This window comes from Typopeltis vanoorti, chromosome 21, assembly GCF_054136105.1.
Source record: "Typopeltis vanoorti isolate ZY-2024b chromosome 21, IOZ_Tvanoo_1.0, whole genome shotgun sequence".
Taxonomy (NCBI): Eukaryota; Metazoa; Arthropoda; class Arachnida; order Uropygi; family Thelyphonidae; genus Typopeltis; species Typopeltis vanoorti.
The window spans coordinates 20,676,474-20,694,424 of record NC_143569.1 but is presented as its reverse complement, the minus strand read 5'-3'; the positions used below and the strand labels follow the sequence as shown (position 1 = coordinate 20,694,424).

The following is a 17,951-nucleotide window of genomic DNA, read 5'->3' as shown; positions in this document are numbered from 1 at the left end:
ATGAAGTCACATTCACAAGAATGAAAGACCCCTATGAACTGCTCATTAAGTATCTCCACTATATCTTCCATAGCAGTTTTCCTTATGCCATTTTCTCCAATCAATGTCATCCTTCAATAATCTTTTTTTTTTTTTCCTGGCTACATATCGAAAGAACCTAGGATTCTTTTTGGCTTCGTTAGCTAACTGCCCATACCTCACTTTTGCTTAACTTTACCAACCAAGTCACCCATCTTGCCTGGTCTTTGTAATCCTCAGAATTAGTTATTATCCCTTCTCTTATGCTACCTCCTTAATGCCCTTTTTCTCTGTATTGCATACTTAATTTCTTCATTAATCTATTTCACACCTACCTGATTTAATCTTCTGACCCTTGCAATACATTTAGACATTGTATTTATTAGATAGTTCTTGAATATCCCGCAAGATGCCTTGATCTCTTTTCCTGCAAGGAAAAGAGATCAAGGCATCTTGAGGGATGACGTGATTTCTTCATCAAGGCATCTAAATAATCTCTAAATCATAATCATAATCCATCAAGGCATCTAAATAATCTCTAAATGAGTTCTAAATAATCTCCATCCCTTGTAGTTCCACATATGCCCTTTTCTTACAGAGATCTCACACTGCTGGAAACCACCCAAATAATCACTTCATGGAATTTTCTTAACTTCATTCTGCATTAATTTCATCTCTTCCCTTATCCTAACCAACTCAACTTTCAAATCTTGTTTCACATTTTCGCTATCATTCATTCTTTTGAATTTTCAAACTTTTGAACTCTGCATCACACTTTTGTGCTCATTCATTCTTTCAATTTTCATATGTTTGAACGTTGCATCAAAATTTTGCTCTCTTTCATTCTTTCGTATTTTTGAGCTTTCAAACTTTGCATCACACTTTTGCTTTCATTCATTCTCTCGATTTGCTTGCCTTCTGCCACATTCACATCATTTTCACCTTTCTTTCCATTAATTACATCTCTCAGATCGCTCGTTCTCTTTTTCAAAACTTTTTAACGTTTTTTTCACTGCTCTTTTATACTCCTTCTCTATCAGATGAGCACCCATTCTCCTCATAACATTCTTGCTACTAGCACTTTCAATCCTCAACATATTAGCACTCATCAAGTCCTCATTTAGCTCACACTTCGCACACACCCTCCTTCCATCCACCTTAAATATCCATAATTTATCTATGTAATCAAACGAGTACATATAGCACAATTCACATTTCACGAAACGACTGAAGTCGAAGTTAAATTCCTGCATGGACAAAGCTGCCGCCATCTTTTGTTTGCTGGTTACTATGCTAAGCTCTAATATGAACGAATTTGTAAATAAATATAAACAAAGCATCCCACACACTAATAACACTACAAGCGCACAACCTTTATAGCAACTCTAACTCACCAACACACTTATATACTATTAATTATTTGAAAAAAACTTAATTCAAACGGGAGCCCTCTATACACACCGCTACTCTTTCATGACACGAGGTAAGTGAGTACTCTGTCTTTGCCTGTTATATCTCTGAGATATACTATTTCTTGATCATGCACAGAAAATTTAGTATGGTTTGGTGAGGTTTACATTTTGTAGTATTGCTGTGAGAGAGAGAGAGTATATTCTATAGCTGTAGCTGTTATTAAACTTTCTGGGCACCTTTCCTTATAAGTTATATTGTTATAATGTTGTCAGGTTTGTTCTGCTGTTTGGGATTCAGGAGGAGATGGTACGGGAGGCAATTAAGAAAGATGCAACTGTTTGCTTCAGATCTCAAACTTTCCATTAATATCTTAAGCTCAGTGTCCTGTCACAACCAAGTTAACTAATTTTATATAAACTTAATTAATGCTCTGATAATTAATTTTGCATGAAGAATACTGCAGTTCAATCAATTTCATGTATTCTCAGGTCAGTTTATCTGTTTAACAGGATGAAAACCTGAATTTCTATGGAGCGGGGGGGGAATCCTGCCACCTCCATATAAGACTGGCTAATTTACCTCAAGTTGAAAAGTCCTTATAAAGGTTCCTGAACTTTCTGAGTTTTTTCACATTTTTCGTGAGGAATTCAGATCTTTGTACAAACAGATTGCTTTGAATAAAAGAAAAAAGGGAAAATATATTTTTTATTATTTCTTAATGCTTTTTTTTTTTAACCAGGTGAAATAATGTAATAGAATGTAAAATAAAAATAAAATAATGGAGCAGATGTTAACACTGATCCATCCCAGTCATAATGACAAGTCAATTGTCATTGAAAAATTCATACATCAATACCAAAATGCCTGTAAAGAGAAGAAACATGTGAATTAATAAATCCCCAGAAAGAAAAAAAAAATTAAACCCAAAAGTCATTTTCGAAAAGAAGAAAAATACAACATAAGCCATGGATCACTAGAAATATATTATTAGAACTAATGACATGTGTGCACACACACACACACACACACACACACACATAAAAAAAAAAAAAAAGAAAGCACAAAAAAAAAAGCAAAAAATGAAGAGAGGTATTGAAAATATAAAAACACAGTGAATAGAAAAGTCAAGAAAGTTAAAGAAGAAAGGACTAAACAAATACACTGCTTCAAAAGAAGTCGATAGACTTCCCCACGGACAAGGTGCATCATGCCATGTAACGAGTTGTGTTTTTAGCCTGTATAAATGGAGGAATATGATACTCCCAAGTAAGTACAACTGTGTCTGGTGAAATGGCTGCAAGAAGGGACCTAAAGGAGTTTGAAAGAAGTGTTGTGATGAAATGCCATGTTGCAGGCCTATCTGTTCAGCAAATTGTTGACAAATTTGGCCATCCCAATTCAACAATCACTGATGCCATACTGAAATTGAAGAGCAGGGAGTCAACTGCAAGTGCTACCTGCAGTACATGACCAACCACACTCACCAAAATGTGACTGAAGGGTGCTCAAATATATACCACCATTCGTTGGCTGACACATTGAATACAATGAATATGAAGTTCTGGGCATCGAATGAAACACGAATCTGCACAAAAACATTCAGAAGCAATGCTCACAACATGGGTTTACATGGTAGGACTGCAATATGTAAACTCCACATTACACAAACTAATGTGCAGCATTGTCTTCAGTGGTGCAAAGAGTGTGTAAAATTGATGTGGAAACTGGGAAAGCTGTGTTATGGAGTGACAAATCATGCCACACTCTCTGCAAAGCAGATGGATGGGTGTGGGTTTGGCAGATGCTTGGTGAAAGTCTCTTACCAGAGTGCATAACCACAACTATGAAATTTGGAGGTGGTGGTGTGATGGTATGGTCCTGCTTTTCCTGGTTTAGCCTCAGACCTCTGTTTACAGTGCCATGAACACTGAAATCCGAGAGGTATCTGAACATAATGGACAATGCTTATGGGCTTCTTACTTTATGGCATTTCTACCTAATTGACCATTGTCTCTTTCAGCAAGACAATGGTGTGTGGACATGACATGGTGCAAGACAAGCTGCGTGGACATGAACATCACCACACTTGAGTAGCATCCATGGAGTCCTAATCTCAACCCTATTGAACATCCATGGGATGAACTGGAGTGTTCGGCGAGGTGAGGCGACGTCCACTCCACAACAGTCCAGGACCTTATAACATGCCTAAAGGAAGAACAGTCCAAAATTGCCATTAATTGCTATTGTACGCATGTGGAAAGTATGCCTCGTAGGATTGCTGCAGTCACTGCAGTGAAAGGAGATCCTACATCTTATTAAGGTGGGAACATTGGCTGTTTGTTCCTCATAATATGGTATCTGTTGACTTCTTTCCAAACAGTGTATGCAAGGCAATACATATAAACATGAGCAGAGGTAACACTTAAAGGGCATACAAAGATATGCAAAAAATTAGAAACACAGGTAGAGGAAAGTGAAAAAGACAACCTCTCTTAAACTCTGAATTTGATAAGACTCTTAAAGCATTGAAACAATCTCTCAATCTCCCAGGAGAAATTTTACAAGCACAAAGAGAAGAAGCAAAAAGGGAACTATTTAAAATGATCAGTCAAATGTACACAACTGGAGAAATTCTATAAATATTTTGTTTTATAAAGATTCTATACATTCTATAAAAAATTTTGTAAAAGTATTCTACAGTATAAAGATTTTGGAACTGCTAACATTATGTTAGCATTTCCAAAAAAAGTCAAAGCACAAAAATGTGAAAATGACTGAAATGACTCCATCACTCCACAGTTCTTAAAATCCTAAACTAGAATTATCTATTCCCATATCAAAAGAATTTCAAGTAAATTTCAAAAAAGATATTAAAAAAATGAACCCAACTTTAGAATATTGAAAATTGGAACAGTATTCTAACATAAAGTATAATAAGGAATGCTGAAAATTTATCTGGAAATTTAAAAAGAGCAAAAATAGACAAATCAAAAGAAGAAAACTAAAGACCTAATAGAAAAAAGAAGAACCGTAAAACAGGATGCACATGGTGTAAGAAACAAAGAATTATATACTGAACTTTGCAAAACAATAAGGAAAAAGATAAGTCTGGATATAAGTCATTTCAATACAATAATGATAAGAAACGATATAGAAAATAACAACAGTATAAAGAAAACTTCTTGATGATGCAGGTAATCTCTATAAGACAGGTAAAAGATGAAATGGATTATTGATTACAAAAAGAACAAACATATAGGAGATTATATCTAAATTTTATCAAGAATTATATACAGATAATGGGAAAGTAAGAAAGAATAACAATAGAGAAAAGGATACCGACACTTATAAAAATGAAAAATGGAAAAGCAACTGGATTTGATGGAATACTAATATAAAGTTTAAAAAATGGAGGGGAGCTCTTGCATATGAAACTAGCAGAAATGTACTGAGTTTAAGAATAGGAAGAACCCTTAGAATACTTGAAAAATCATTCTTCTATATAAGAAAGGTGATAAAACTGACATAAGAAATTATAGACCTATAATCCATCTCCTTTCATAAGCATTTTACAAAAATTTTGGGTGGTAGAATAAACAATATACTGTATTAAATTTCTACCAACCAAGTTTTCCTTTTGCAAGAAAGAGATCAGAAAAATACTGTCGAAATTAGACACAAAAAAGTCTCCTGATGGCATTCCTCCAATTTTCCTGAAGGTTTGTGCACTCTTCAAAGACTCCATCCCGATAAGAAAGATGCTTCTCTTACTCCACTGTTAACCATCCCACTGCCTGGAAACTGGCCTATATTCAACCCATTCCCAAAATGGTGACAAATCACTGCCATCTAACTACCACCATATCTCATTCACCTCAGTCCTGTCTAAAGTAATGGACAAAACCCTCAATTCCCAACTCCTACACTACCCTGAAGGTGGTCAGCTAATAAATGACCACCAATATGGATTCCATCACTGCCGACCAACAGGAGATCTACTCACATATATCACCCATCTATGGAATGCCATGGAGAAGTTTGGTGAATCTCAAGTGGTTGCACTTCATGTCTCCAAAGTTTTTGACTGGGTCTGACACAAAGGTTTACTTGGTCATTACAATGAAGAATAACAATAGATCTGGACACACACACTATGTGTGATGGTGGATGGTTCCTTATCCTCTCACCATTCAATTAATGTCGAGGTTCCACATGGTTCTGTTCTTTCACCAACCCTGTTCCTCCTATATGTCAATGACCTACTTCAGTTAACCTACAACTCAATACACAGTTTTACAGATGACATCACATTGCACTCTTCCCTTTTATTTGATAAACCTTACTCTACACAACTCACCTCAACCTACAGAACATCAACCACCACTTCTCTCAATTCTGATCTCCAAGTCATCCTCCAATGGGGTTCAGATAACCTCGTCAATTTCAATGCTAGTAAAACCCAGTTCTGTCTTATTTCTCACAAAAAAGAAATACTTTCTCCCAGTATTATTTTAGACAATGCTCAAATTTCCACACAGGATGAGATTTCTCTTCTTGGAATCACTCTGACATCAATCCTCTCCTGGTATAAACACATCATAACCATTGCATACTCAGTTTCTCTAAAAATCTAGGATTTCTCTTTCACTCAAGATGTTACTATACCTCTGAACAGCCATTAATCATACAAATCACAAATCCATCCAGCAATTGAATACTGCTCTCACATTTGTAATGGGGCCCCTAAGCACTCCCTCAAAATGCTTGATTCAATACAGAGGAGAGCAATTAGATTGATTAATGACACATCTCTTACAACTTACTACTCCCACTTTCACACAGACATCTGGTTTCTGCAATATGTATATTCTATAAATATTTCCATGGCAAATGTTCATCTGAAATAGCATCAATAATCCCCCCACTTAGTACTAAGCCCATTGGGGCTTAGTACTAAGAAGGAAGGCAATGATAACAAATGATTTCACGCATAGGCTGTGTAGAAGAAACGGATGCAAGTTTTTTGGATGTGTGGAATGTTCGATTGCAGAAAAGACTTGTATAAGAGGGATGGCCTGCATTTGAATTAATTTGGCATCAGGAGCCTGAAAAAATTACATCTTGGTATGAGACCAAGGCAGAGAGTCAGGGAAACTAAATCATCAAGGGAGAAATGGGAAAAGTGTGTGTGAAAGTTCAGCTATGGTATGCAAATGCAATAAAGATATGAATGGCTTCGAACATGGTTATGAATCTGAGGAGTAGAAATATACACTTTGGGTTCGGACCTTTTGAGTATGTCTGGGAGAGGAAAAATAGAAATTCTATGACAAGGCCAAACAGATTGCATATCTAATTATAAGAATAGGCTAGGTGGTAATTTATTATGTATATACACAAATGCCAGGAGCATCAGAAACAAAGCAGTTGAGTTCGTTACTTTATTGAATATGATGTGGCCTAAGATTTTTGGCATTAGTGAAACCTGGCTATCAGAATCAGATATTGTAATTGGGATCAAGTGTAATGGGTATACTATTTTTAGGAATGACAGAAGAGACAGGAGATGAGGAGAAGTACTACTAATGATATCAGATGACTTAAGTTCAATTAGCAAAAAAACGAGTGAAAAAATGATGGTAACAATGTGTCATGTAGCAGTGAGTTTGAGTCTATCTGATGTGAAATGGAGGCTAACAAAATGAAATATATGGCGGGATGTTGCTACAGATCTGGTGGCTCAGTTGCAGGGGGACAAAGAAATACATCAGCAATTTAGCTTTATGGGTACCAAATGAGTGATCATTAAGGATGAGTTTAATTTTCCAAACATGAATTGGGTAGATAAGAAATCTCGTGATAAGAAAGAAGAAAAATTTATTGAATTGTTGCGAGACAACTTTCTCAAGCAGCACGTGAAAGAAAGAATTCAAGGTCAAAGAGTGTTAGATTTGTTCATAGCATCAGAAGAGAGTCTCTATGAAGAATATGAATATTTTATCACCAGTTGGTGAAAGTGATCATGTCATGATTTCTTGGGAAGTATCTAATTATATTGATGTTCCTTTAAAGTTTTTTCACATGGTTATACTATAAATTAAAGATACCAAGAAATTATATACTTGGTTTAATCCTATATCCAAGTGTAAGCAAACAAGTTTGAGCCTGAACTATTTTCAGGACTGGGGAAACTCATATACAGAAGCTTATGACTTCACATCACTTGCCTTAGTATCCCATAATGTAAAGCAAATATCCTTACAGGTATGTATAATGCAATACATTATGGGAAGGGTCACTACCCAGGGAGACCTTTATTGAGGTCTCATCAATGGGTGCCAGACCCAGATGTGATACCAAGGTTGAAGTAATGCAGAAATGTTTTTCCTATACGAGTTGCAAAAAGGTGTGACACCTTATTATTAAAATACTCTGAATTAGAGATAGTTGTTGGAAGATTTTTCACTTGGTTATACCAAGTATTTCTTGGTATCTTTAATTTATAGTATAATAACAACAATGAAAAGTATAAAAACAAAAATAAATATAAAACTTTGGATAAAATAATCAAACAGTTATGTAAAAAGATTGAAAGAAAACTGGATAAATAGGCAGTGCACTGAGATAGAAGAATTACAAAACAGGAACAAAACCAGAGAAGCATTCCTGAAAGTGTAAGAACTTAATGGAAAAGCAAAACGTACACAGTCTAATAACATCAAGGACAAAAATGGAAACATACTCATTGATAGGGAAAAGATAAATGGAGGATGGATGGAGTACTTATCAGATCTCTATGATGATGATAATGGTAACATGTTAGATGATTCACGACACCTTAAGTTAAACGTAACAACAGATACCACTCTACCCAAAATAAAGGAGGTAGAACATGCAATCAAGAATCTTCCTAATAATAAATCCCCTGGATGTGATAATATTTCGGCTGAGCTGTTGAAAGCTTTGACTGGCAATAATAACAACTATTTAGTGGAATCCATTCAGGACATCTATAAAACAATACAATTATCTGAAGTTTTTACAACATTTATCTGCATACCAATTCCAAAGAAACATAATGCACAAAATTGCGAGGATTACAGAATTGTGAACCTAATATCCCATGCATCTAAAATAATTTTAACCATTGTTAACAAACAAATTGAAAGAGCCATAAGTGAATTGAGTGAACAACAGAAAGGCTTCAGAAGAGGAATGGGAACCATTAATGCTATCCTGGAACTAAAAATACTAATAGAAAGATCACTTGAAAGAAATAGGAACATTTACATTTGCTTCCCAGACTTTCGGTAGGCTTTTGACAGGGTAAAACATAATAAATTGTTCAATATATTAGATAAATTAGACATAGAAGATCATATACTTAAGATTATAAAAATGATTTACACCAAACAGAAAATGCAGCTGTTTAACAATGAGACTTCTGTATGAAAATAAAAAAAAAGAGGAGTTAGACAAGGTCGTATCCTTTCACCAAATCTATTTAATCCTTTCACTAAATCTATAGTGAGACAGCGATGAAAAAGATTGAAAAACAAAAAATAGGAATTAGTATCAATAGTATAAAATACAACAGTCTTAGATATGCTGATGATACTATTCTAATAGCAGAAAACGGAAACAAAGTAATCAAATTACTGCAGCTACTAATTGAAGAAGGTAAAGAATTTGGATTAGATATAAATGCAAAAAAAGACCAAATTTATGATAATCTCCAAAGAAAGTAGATCTGCCAGAAATATTCATAAACAATATGAAAACTGAACATACAACAGAATACAAATATTTAGGCACCTACTTTACTGCAGATGAAAAGCAAGATAAAGAAATAAAAATAAGAAAAGCCATAGCTAAAGATGCATTCTGGAAAAATAAAGATCTGTTCAGAAGTTCTGCGAGTATCGAGACAAAGAAAAGAATGATAAGCACATTAGTGTGGCCAATTTTCACATAGAATGTTAAAATTGGCCACACTAATGTTCTTACAGAGAATGAGAACACAGAGATCTTTATTACAGGAAATGATCCAGAGAAAGATGAGATTGGCAGAACATGTACTGAGAGGTTCAGCAGGACAGAAGATACTAACAGTTTTAGAAGGAAAAATCATGGGAAAAGGATCAAGAGGCAAAAAGCGAAGGACATGGCTTGAAGATATAAGATCATGGACAGGCTCACATGACTATGCAGAAACAAAACAGGAAAGCCACCAACAGAGAGAACTGGAAGGGCATGGTGCTGCACCCTCTCACCAAGGAAGCTACATGAAGATGTAGCTTCCTTGGTGAGAGGAAGCTACATCTTCATGTAGCTTCCTCTCACCAAGCTTCCTCTTCTTGTTTCTTCTATATTTTTATTATTTTTTTTATTATTATTATAATTACAATTCAGGACCTCCATGGAATCACAAAACTCATTTTGAGAGATACAACTTAAACAACACAAAGTCTATCATACCATTCTTTAAACAGATTCACTGTTCATGTTCTCACTACTTTATTAGGCATCACATTTCACAGTCTGACCACACCTCACAAAAAAGCCACTCACCTTCTTACACACCCCTCCATTTGTAATCTTCAGGGATGATTCCTTGTCTTTCCTCTTGTTCCACCAAATAAAAGAACTCCCAATGTCAACAGTTTAAATATCTCAATCAAATCACCTCTCCTTCTTCTACCTACCAAACTCTGCAGTCCATATGCCCTTGGTCTATCCTCACAGCTAACATTGTACAGTTCCGATAAGTTTCAACCTTTGCATCCTCTCCCCTTCAAATCCTAGTGACCATATCTGAGACCATATCTTAGACCACAATAATCAAAAATGTGGTCTAATCAGGGTTTTATACAATGGAATCACCACTCTTATACCTCTGCTGGTCAGTATCCTTCTCAGTATTGCAGAATTTCTCTAGGTTACCTTAACTATCTTTGAAGTATGTCCCCCTAAACTTCAAGTATCTATCAATCATCACTTCACTCCTAGGTCTCTTGTCTTCTCAACTTCTTATACACTTCCTCCAACAGAGTATGTAGTCTCCCATCAATGGATACCAAACTTGAAGACCTTAAGTTTAAATGCATTAAAATGGCATTCATTTGCCAATCTGTCCAGCTTACTCAAATCCTACTGAAGAGCTACAACATCAAATGTAAAGCTAGAGTAACTCTTTCCAACTTCACATCATCTGCAAACAGTTGAATATCTCCCTGCAATCCAATGACAATATCATTCAAATAAAGATCAAGAATATGGGACCTAATACTGAACCCTGATTGATCCACTTGTAACCTTATGCTTACCTGATATCCTTCATCATACAGAACTGTCTGATATCTATCAGATAGCCAATTCCCATTCCCGTTCACTAACCTTATATCTAAATCCATATGCTGTAATTAAAATGTCAGCTTATCACATGGCATCCTATCAAATGCCATTGCAAAATCCAAAAAAAATTGGCAGTATATGCCATTCCCTTATCAACTGCTCCTGTTACTTTATTATAAAAGGCAATTTCATTACTAAAACAAGAGCAACCCTTAACAAATCAATGCTGACTCTCACAAATAATGTTACCCTCATCTGCCCAATGCTGTATATGAGCTCTCACTAATTTATCCAAACTATTAACAAGTACTGAAGAAATGCAAACTGGTCTATAGTTTGATGCTTATGTAATGACACTATCTTACCCTCCTTCCATTCTTTGGAAGCACCTTTCCCACAGCTAGACTCTCAAATGGAGCTGTCATTCATTAGCAAGTTCTCTCAAAACACATGGCAAAATCCCATCCAGTCCCATTGCCTTACTGACATCCAAAGTACTTAGTATCTATAACACACCTCCATCCCTCTAGCAATAAAGTCTTTTTTCCCCAGGATAAAATACCCCAATAAAGTGATCATTAAACACTCTACAATGTTTTATGCATCAATTACTCTACTCCCACTTTCATCTAACAATGTCTTTCTTCCACATTCATTTCTCCTCTCACCAGCCACACAGCAAAAGGATTCCATTCCTTTAGACTTTCTTTGGATTTCAGGACTAACCTATGCTCTATTCAACTTTTGGCTTCCTTATCATGTTAGTCACTTTCCTGGCTGAGTCTTATATTCCTCATGCAACTGCTACTAACTCCTCTCCTTATACTTTTTCATAACCTCGTTTCATCTGCAGTTGCCATATGATATTGTTAGTGATTCATTTTACACCAAATCACATCATTTTTCACTAGATCTATACTTGCCATTGCTGCCAATAAATATTTCTTCACTGGTTCTCATGCAATGATGATATCTCTCTCTTCCTATTCTTCCACACACAGAACTGCTTCAAGTTGTTTTCTAAGATAATTGTAAACACCTGCCTTACTATTCCACATAAATTCCTTTCTTCTCAATACTTCTGCATGGCTATTCATCCTCTAAGTCAAGACTACATAGTCTCTCCAACTGGGAGCACGGATGATTTCAGTTAGAATCATGGCCTCTGATGCTAGGATCAAATTCAAAACTCTTAAGCCTTGTGTTCCTTCTAAATCAACTTGAGGCATTTGTCTCCCAAGAATTCCAGAAATTCCATTTCCTTACTACTACATGCTGTTTCCTCTTCCCAATTTATACTCTGTTGCAGTTAATTTATACTGTTGTAGTTAAAATCTCTCATAACGATCACCTGTTTTGCACTTGCCAAACTGAACCACTTAAACATTTCTTGCCCTTCAAACTCTGTATTCCCTGGCCTAGGTCAATGTCCATTAAATATCCTGTCCTTTACATCTCCACCTCACAGCATATACTCTCAAAACCATTAGTGCCATTTCCCTAAAAATCCTATGCTCTGAGAAGACACAGCTCATCACTTATCATAAGCAATATTCTACTACATTTGCCCTTCCTCCCCTGCTGAAGTATGCTATACTCTGCTACTCTTATTGCTGTCAGTAGATCATCTTCCGACAAACATGTTTCACCAATCCCAATAAGCTTTGGACTGGCTGAGGCTATCAATGCCACTAACTCATCTACTTTATTCCCAATACTCTTGGCATTTGTATAAAGAAGCATCAATGCACTGAGCAGTATTTCTGTACCTATTATTATTCAGACTACAGACTCCATTTGACTCTGCATAATACCATATGTTTCACCATCTTCCAAGTGTTTTTTCTCACAAGAGGCCACCCCTGCTTCACCTTGACAACTCTATTTTCCCTGCTAATACTCTCACTTGCCCCAAGAACAACATTCTCTCCAGATGATTACATTCTTACTCATTCAAATGCAGTCCATCTCAGTGCATATTATAATACATAGGAAAACACTGCAAATACAGAACATTTGCAATGTTAAAAATTACAATTCTGTAAAATTATCCAAATAGATAATTATGTTTGAATACATAGGGAAAGCAGTGATATGCAAGAGAAATATGATGTGAAAAGCAAATTAATCACATAAATACAAAAGGAGTATCCATAAAAGTGAAAGAAAAGGGAACAGAAAGGAACAAAATATCCTAGAAGCTATATAAAGGAGTGGTGAGCAAATGTAACAGATTTTTTACAAAAAGAGATAGATAACTGAAGAGCATTAATCAAATAGCTAAATGCAAAGGAAGCAAATGAATTTTATGTGCATCATTACAGGGTTGGTAAGGTAGTGAATATGTGGGTGCCGTAAAAATATTTGGAATTATAACTTTTTTCTATAATGAATAATATTTAAATAGGTGAGATATTAAGAATATAACTCATTTAGAGAATTGTAATCCTATAAACTGCATGTTTGATTCTCATGATAGTTCTTTTAAATCATAAATAAAACTTAATTTCTGGAAAAGGATGCTAATGGCAATGCCTTCATTATGCAAATATTACATACATAGTATTTAATAATAATATTAAATCTACATTAAATAACCAAAATTAATACTTACAGAACTGCCGATAACACAAAGAGCTTCCACTGTTCTCTTCACTTTATCTGGATGTCTACTGACACCAAAACATTTTATCATGTGGGAACAAAATTCAACAGATATACCAATACCCTACAGAGAAGGGAAATAATTTATGAATGCAATGTTAAAATTTAAAAAAAAATTACAATTCTGTAAAATTATCTGAATAGATAATTATGTTTAATATTTTATGTTTGTTAATTATTTGTTTGGATTAAAACATAGGTGAATGATATTATTAAAAACTGAAAATAGACATCACAAAGCAAAATATGCATTATGGTTGTTACATCCGTGTCTCATCATACCACATAATCCCAAATGTCAATACTCTGGTAAATTAATCTTGATATCAATATCTCAAGTTTCAGTGGTGTTCACAGTGGTACGATGGAAAGGAATGATTGTTGGGAGAGAGAGTTACAATTAGCATAACTGAGGGGAAGGAAGGTGAGAATAAGGTGGCTTAGATAGTGTGACTGGAGATATGGAAGATGTGAAGGATAGAGGCAAGTGTGCCAGTGAATCTCAAGTGAGGGTAGGATGTTTGGAGAGGGAGATAGAGGAACTAAGAGAGGAAGTGGAAGGTCTGGAATTTTCTTTAAGGATTAATCACCCACCTTTTCTTAGTTTTCTTCACAGTTAATATTTTCCATCAGAGAATGCTAACTGTGTGCTTGTGAAAGAAGAGACTGGAAGCCTTGAAAGGCAGACTGATGTGTGATGAAGAAGTGCATGAAAGAAAGTTATAAGAATGAGAGAAGGAGGGAGAAAGAGAATGGGCAAAGAAGAGAAAGAGAAAATGAGGGAAAGTCAGTGATGCGAGGGAGCAAGGAATGAATGGATCTCTGAAGGGAGTGAAGTAATGGAGATTCAATGATTCATGATGTGCAGAATAGAATGTTGGAGGACTGCTTGCCTGATGGAACAACAGAGAGGGTCTATGGCAATAAAGCAGTGTGAGAATGTGAATGACATGTGTGATGGTTGGTACAAATCATCTGAGAGAAATGTGAATTGGATGGTGAGATATTTGAGGTTGATGTTAAGAACTGTGTAGCAAAAAAAGAGCAAGAGGGAAGATAGTGAATGCATTGGCAAATATGATAAAACAGAACTAAGGAGGGCAGCAACAATAATAAGAAGCCTAGAACATGTGGATGCTTGATGTGTATTTGAGTAGAGAAGGGAGCTGTACACAAAAGATAGACTGCATTTAAACATGGATGGGCACAAACATCTGGAGAAATTGTTCTCTGGGTAAGTGAGAGTATTAAGGTAGGGAAACTAGAGTTGCCAGGATGGATGGCCACTTCAGAGCGAAATGAAGTCTGGAGGGGATAATAATAGGTATCAAAATGGTAACAATGCACTTTATACAAATGCCAGGAATATCAGGAATAAAGGAAGTGAATGTGTGTCACTGATACCCTCAGTCTGTCCAAAGATTATTGGCATAAGTGAAATACGTATTTGTCAACCTATAAGTGAAATACAGTGTTGACAAAGGATAATGGGACAGAATAGAAGTAGAAGAGTGTAGAACATTTCAGCAGGATATGAAGGGCAAACAGGATGATGGAATGTTACTTATACTAAGTAATGAATTGAGTCCTCTTGTAGTGGGATATTGGGAAGAAAATGGCACTAATATCTTTTGAAAGTGTATGGCGTGAGGTGGAGGTGGGCAAGATAAGATATTTAGTGGGATATTGCTATAGGCCAGGGAACACAGAAGTTGATAAGCAGGAAATGTTTAGGCAGGTCTGTTTGGAGAATATGAATGATTATTGTGGGAGAGTTTAACTACAGTATAAATTGGGTAGAGAAACAACATACAGTACTAAATGAAAAAAATTTCTAGAATTCTTGAACAAATGTCTTAGACAACATGCAGTAGAAGGGATATGAGAATTAAGAGTTTTGGATTTGGTTCTTGCATCGGAGGATCTAATTGTAACTGAGATGATAGTTACAATTAGTCTTACCCCAATTAGTGAAAGTAACCATACAAATCATGACTTGGAGGCTGAACAGACATATCAAGGAGAACAGAATTTATATGGAATTAAAAATTGTATGCCATAATAATCTTAGAAATCAGCTAGAGGTAGTTCCATGAATGGAAGAAGAATGGCAGTGAAGAGATGCCCACAGTGCATAAGGTAGTGAAGAAATCCTTTCCTTCAGGTTTACATGGTGATCAGAATACATCATGAAAATTATGGAAACAACTACCATGTTAGAGTAATACTTTAGTTTATAAACCAAAATAAACACTCAACATTTCGGCCTTCACATTAAGGTCATCATCTGGAGTATACACATATATATACAAAGAAACAAGTTGCACTACAATCGACATGGTATGCTAAAGTTACTGATCAACAGTTAAAACTATTGGCCTGACCTCTGGTGAAAAAAAAAAAACTCTTACTACATCAAAGCTAGAGTCCTGTTATTATTATTATCGGTTAAAAAATTAAATTAGGCAGGAGAGCAACATGTTCACAGAAAAAAATTACTCATATAAGGGAGAGGGCACTCCTGAGGCAACAGTAGCGGCGGTGTGTAAGAATTGCTCCGGATTCAGATAAGTTATTCTTGAAATAATTAATTGTATATGAGTGACTGTTTGAGTAAGAGCTGCTATAAAAGTTGTGCACTATTAGTATTACTAGTGTTGGATACTTTGTTTAAACTTGATTAAAAATTCGTTGTTTTTGGCCCTTAGAGTAGTAACCGGAAGAAGAAAGATGGCAGTGGCTTTGTCAGTGCATGACTTTAATTTAGACTTCAGTCGTTTTGTGAAGTGCGAGGTGTGCTACATGTATTCTTTTGATTACATAAATGGTTTGTGGACATTTAGGGCATTTGTGGACATTGTGGACTTAGGGAAGGAGGGTATGTACGAAGTGTGAACTAAACAAGGATTTGATGAGTGCTAATATGAATTTGATGACAGAAAGTGTTAGTAGTGAGAATGTCGAGAAGAATGAGTGCTTGTTCAAAAGAGAAGCATGATGTGAAAGAAAGGCGAAAAATTGTTAAGAAAGCATTGAAAAAGAAAACTAGTGATTTGAAAACTGCAATGGATGGTAAAAAGAACGAAAGTAAGGCGAATGTGGCAGAAGGAAACACAAATAAGAGAACGAAAGAAACCAGAAATAGCTTGACAAAAGGATCGAAAGTGGAAAAAATGGAAAGAATGAATGAAAACGAAAGATGGATGCATGGACTGAAAGTACAGAAACTTAAAAGGATGAATGAGAGTGAAAGTGTGAAGCAGGAGTCGAGAGTTCGAAAATTAGAAAGACGGAATGATAGAGAGAATGCGATGCGAGATTCAAAAGTTGAATTGGTTTGGATGAGGCAAGAGATGAAATGGATGCAGAGTCAAATTAAGAAAATTCGGGTGAAAACAATTAAAACAAATCAAGTAGGTACGAAAGAGCTAATGAAAGAAGAGCGATTGGCGTTGTATGGCGACTCCATTGTTAAAGGTGTGCTGGATGAGAGGATGCACAAGGTATGTTTTCCAGGTGGTAAAATGAGTAGAGTGATTGAGGCATTGGATATGAGAAGGGAGCGAGTGAAGGAGTTGATGGTTTTAATAGGTATGAATGATTTGACAGAGGACAAAGAGCAGGTCAGAATGGATATCACGAGGCAGCTTAGATGGATAAAAGAGAATAGTGTGACAGGAAGGATAGTAAGCATGTTGATTAGGTATGACTATGGTGAGATGAAGCAGAGAGCAAGGATTATGAATGGTATGTTGGCTTATATGTGTGAGGAAAGGGGAGTACAATTTGTTAATGTGTGGAATAAGTTTGAAGGATGAAGTGATCTGTATGGGAGCGATGGACTACATTTGAGTGGTTATGGTGCGAGTCACTTGGATAGACAGTTGCTGGAAGGTAGAGAAGTGAGTATAGAGAATGAATCAGATCAAGTGGGAAGTGATGTGGAAGAGCAGGAGAGTACAACAGGAGAGACTGAAGAGGTGGTCATGAAAGAGGAAGTATGTGGCATGAGTATTGAAAAAATGGGTATGCAAGATGAACAGGGAAAAGGGGAAGCTCAGGGTGGACAGGGGATACACAGAGTGAGAAAGATGGATGCTCCAAGAGGATGTGAGAGCATGTATAGACAGGAAAGGAATGGGATGATCTGGGATCAAGAGAAAACAGTTGGAATTGAAGAGGGTTCTAAAATGAATAAGCAGAAAGGGAAATGGCCCTAGTCGAGCATGGAGAGATCGCATAGAATGAGTGTTATCAGTGGAACTAGCTGTATATCCAGGAATGAGCTGTTGTGTTTATAAACAAATGCTAGAAGTGTAAGAAACAAGGCAGATGAAATGGTTGCACTAATTGAGTCTGTTCACCCAAAAATTGTTGGAATAAGTGAGGCATGGTTCGATGAGGATGACATCCTGCAGGAATAGAGATGGAAGGATATCATGTGTTTCGTGAGGATAGAAGGGGTAAAAAGGGAGAAGGAGTGCCATTGATGATAGAGAAAT

At 36.0% G+C, this 17,951-nt stretch overlaps 1 protein-coding gene across 5 annotated transcripts in view; it reads right to left on the bottom strand.

The window, feature by feature from the left end:
* LOC150094664 (NPC intracellular cholesterol transporter 1-like) overlaps nucleotides 1-17,951 on the bottom strand; it is a 672,338-nt gene that overhangs the window by 37,563 nt on the left and 616,824 nt on the right. For all 5 annotated transcript variants that reach the window (XM_090411086.1, XM_090411087.1, XM_090411088.1 and 2 more), the window contains exon 23: nucleotides 13,400-13,513. In XM_090411086.1, coding sequence (XP_090267212.1) covers nucleotides 13,400-13,513 — 114 coding nt within the window. The remainder of the gene's footprint in view (nucleotides 1-13,399; nucleotides 13,514-17,951) is intronic.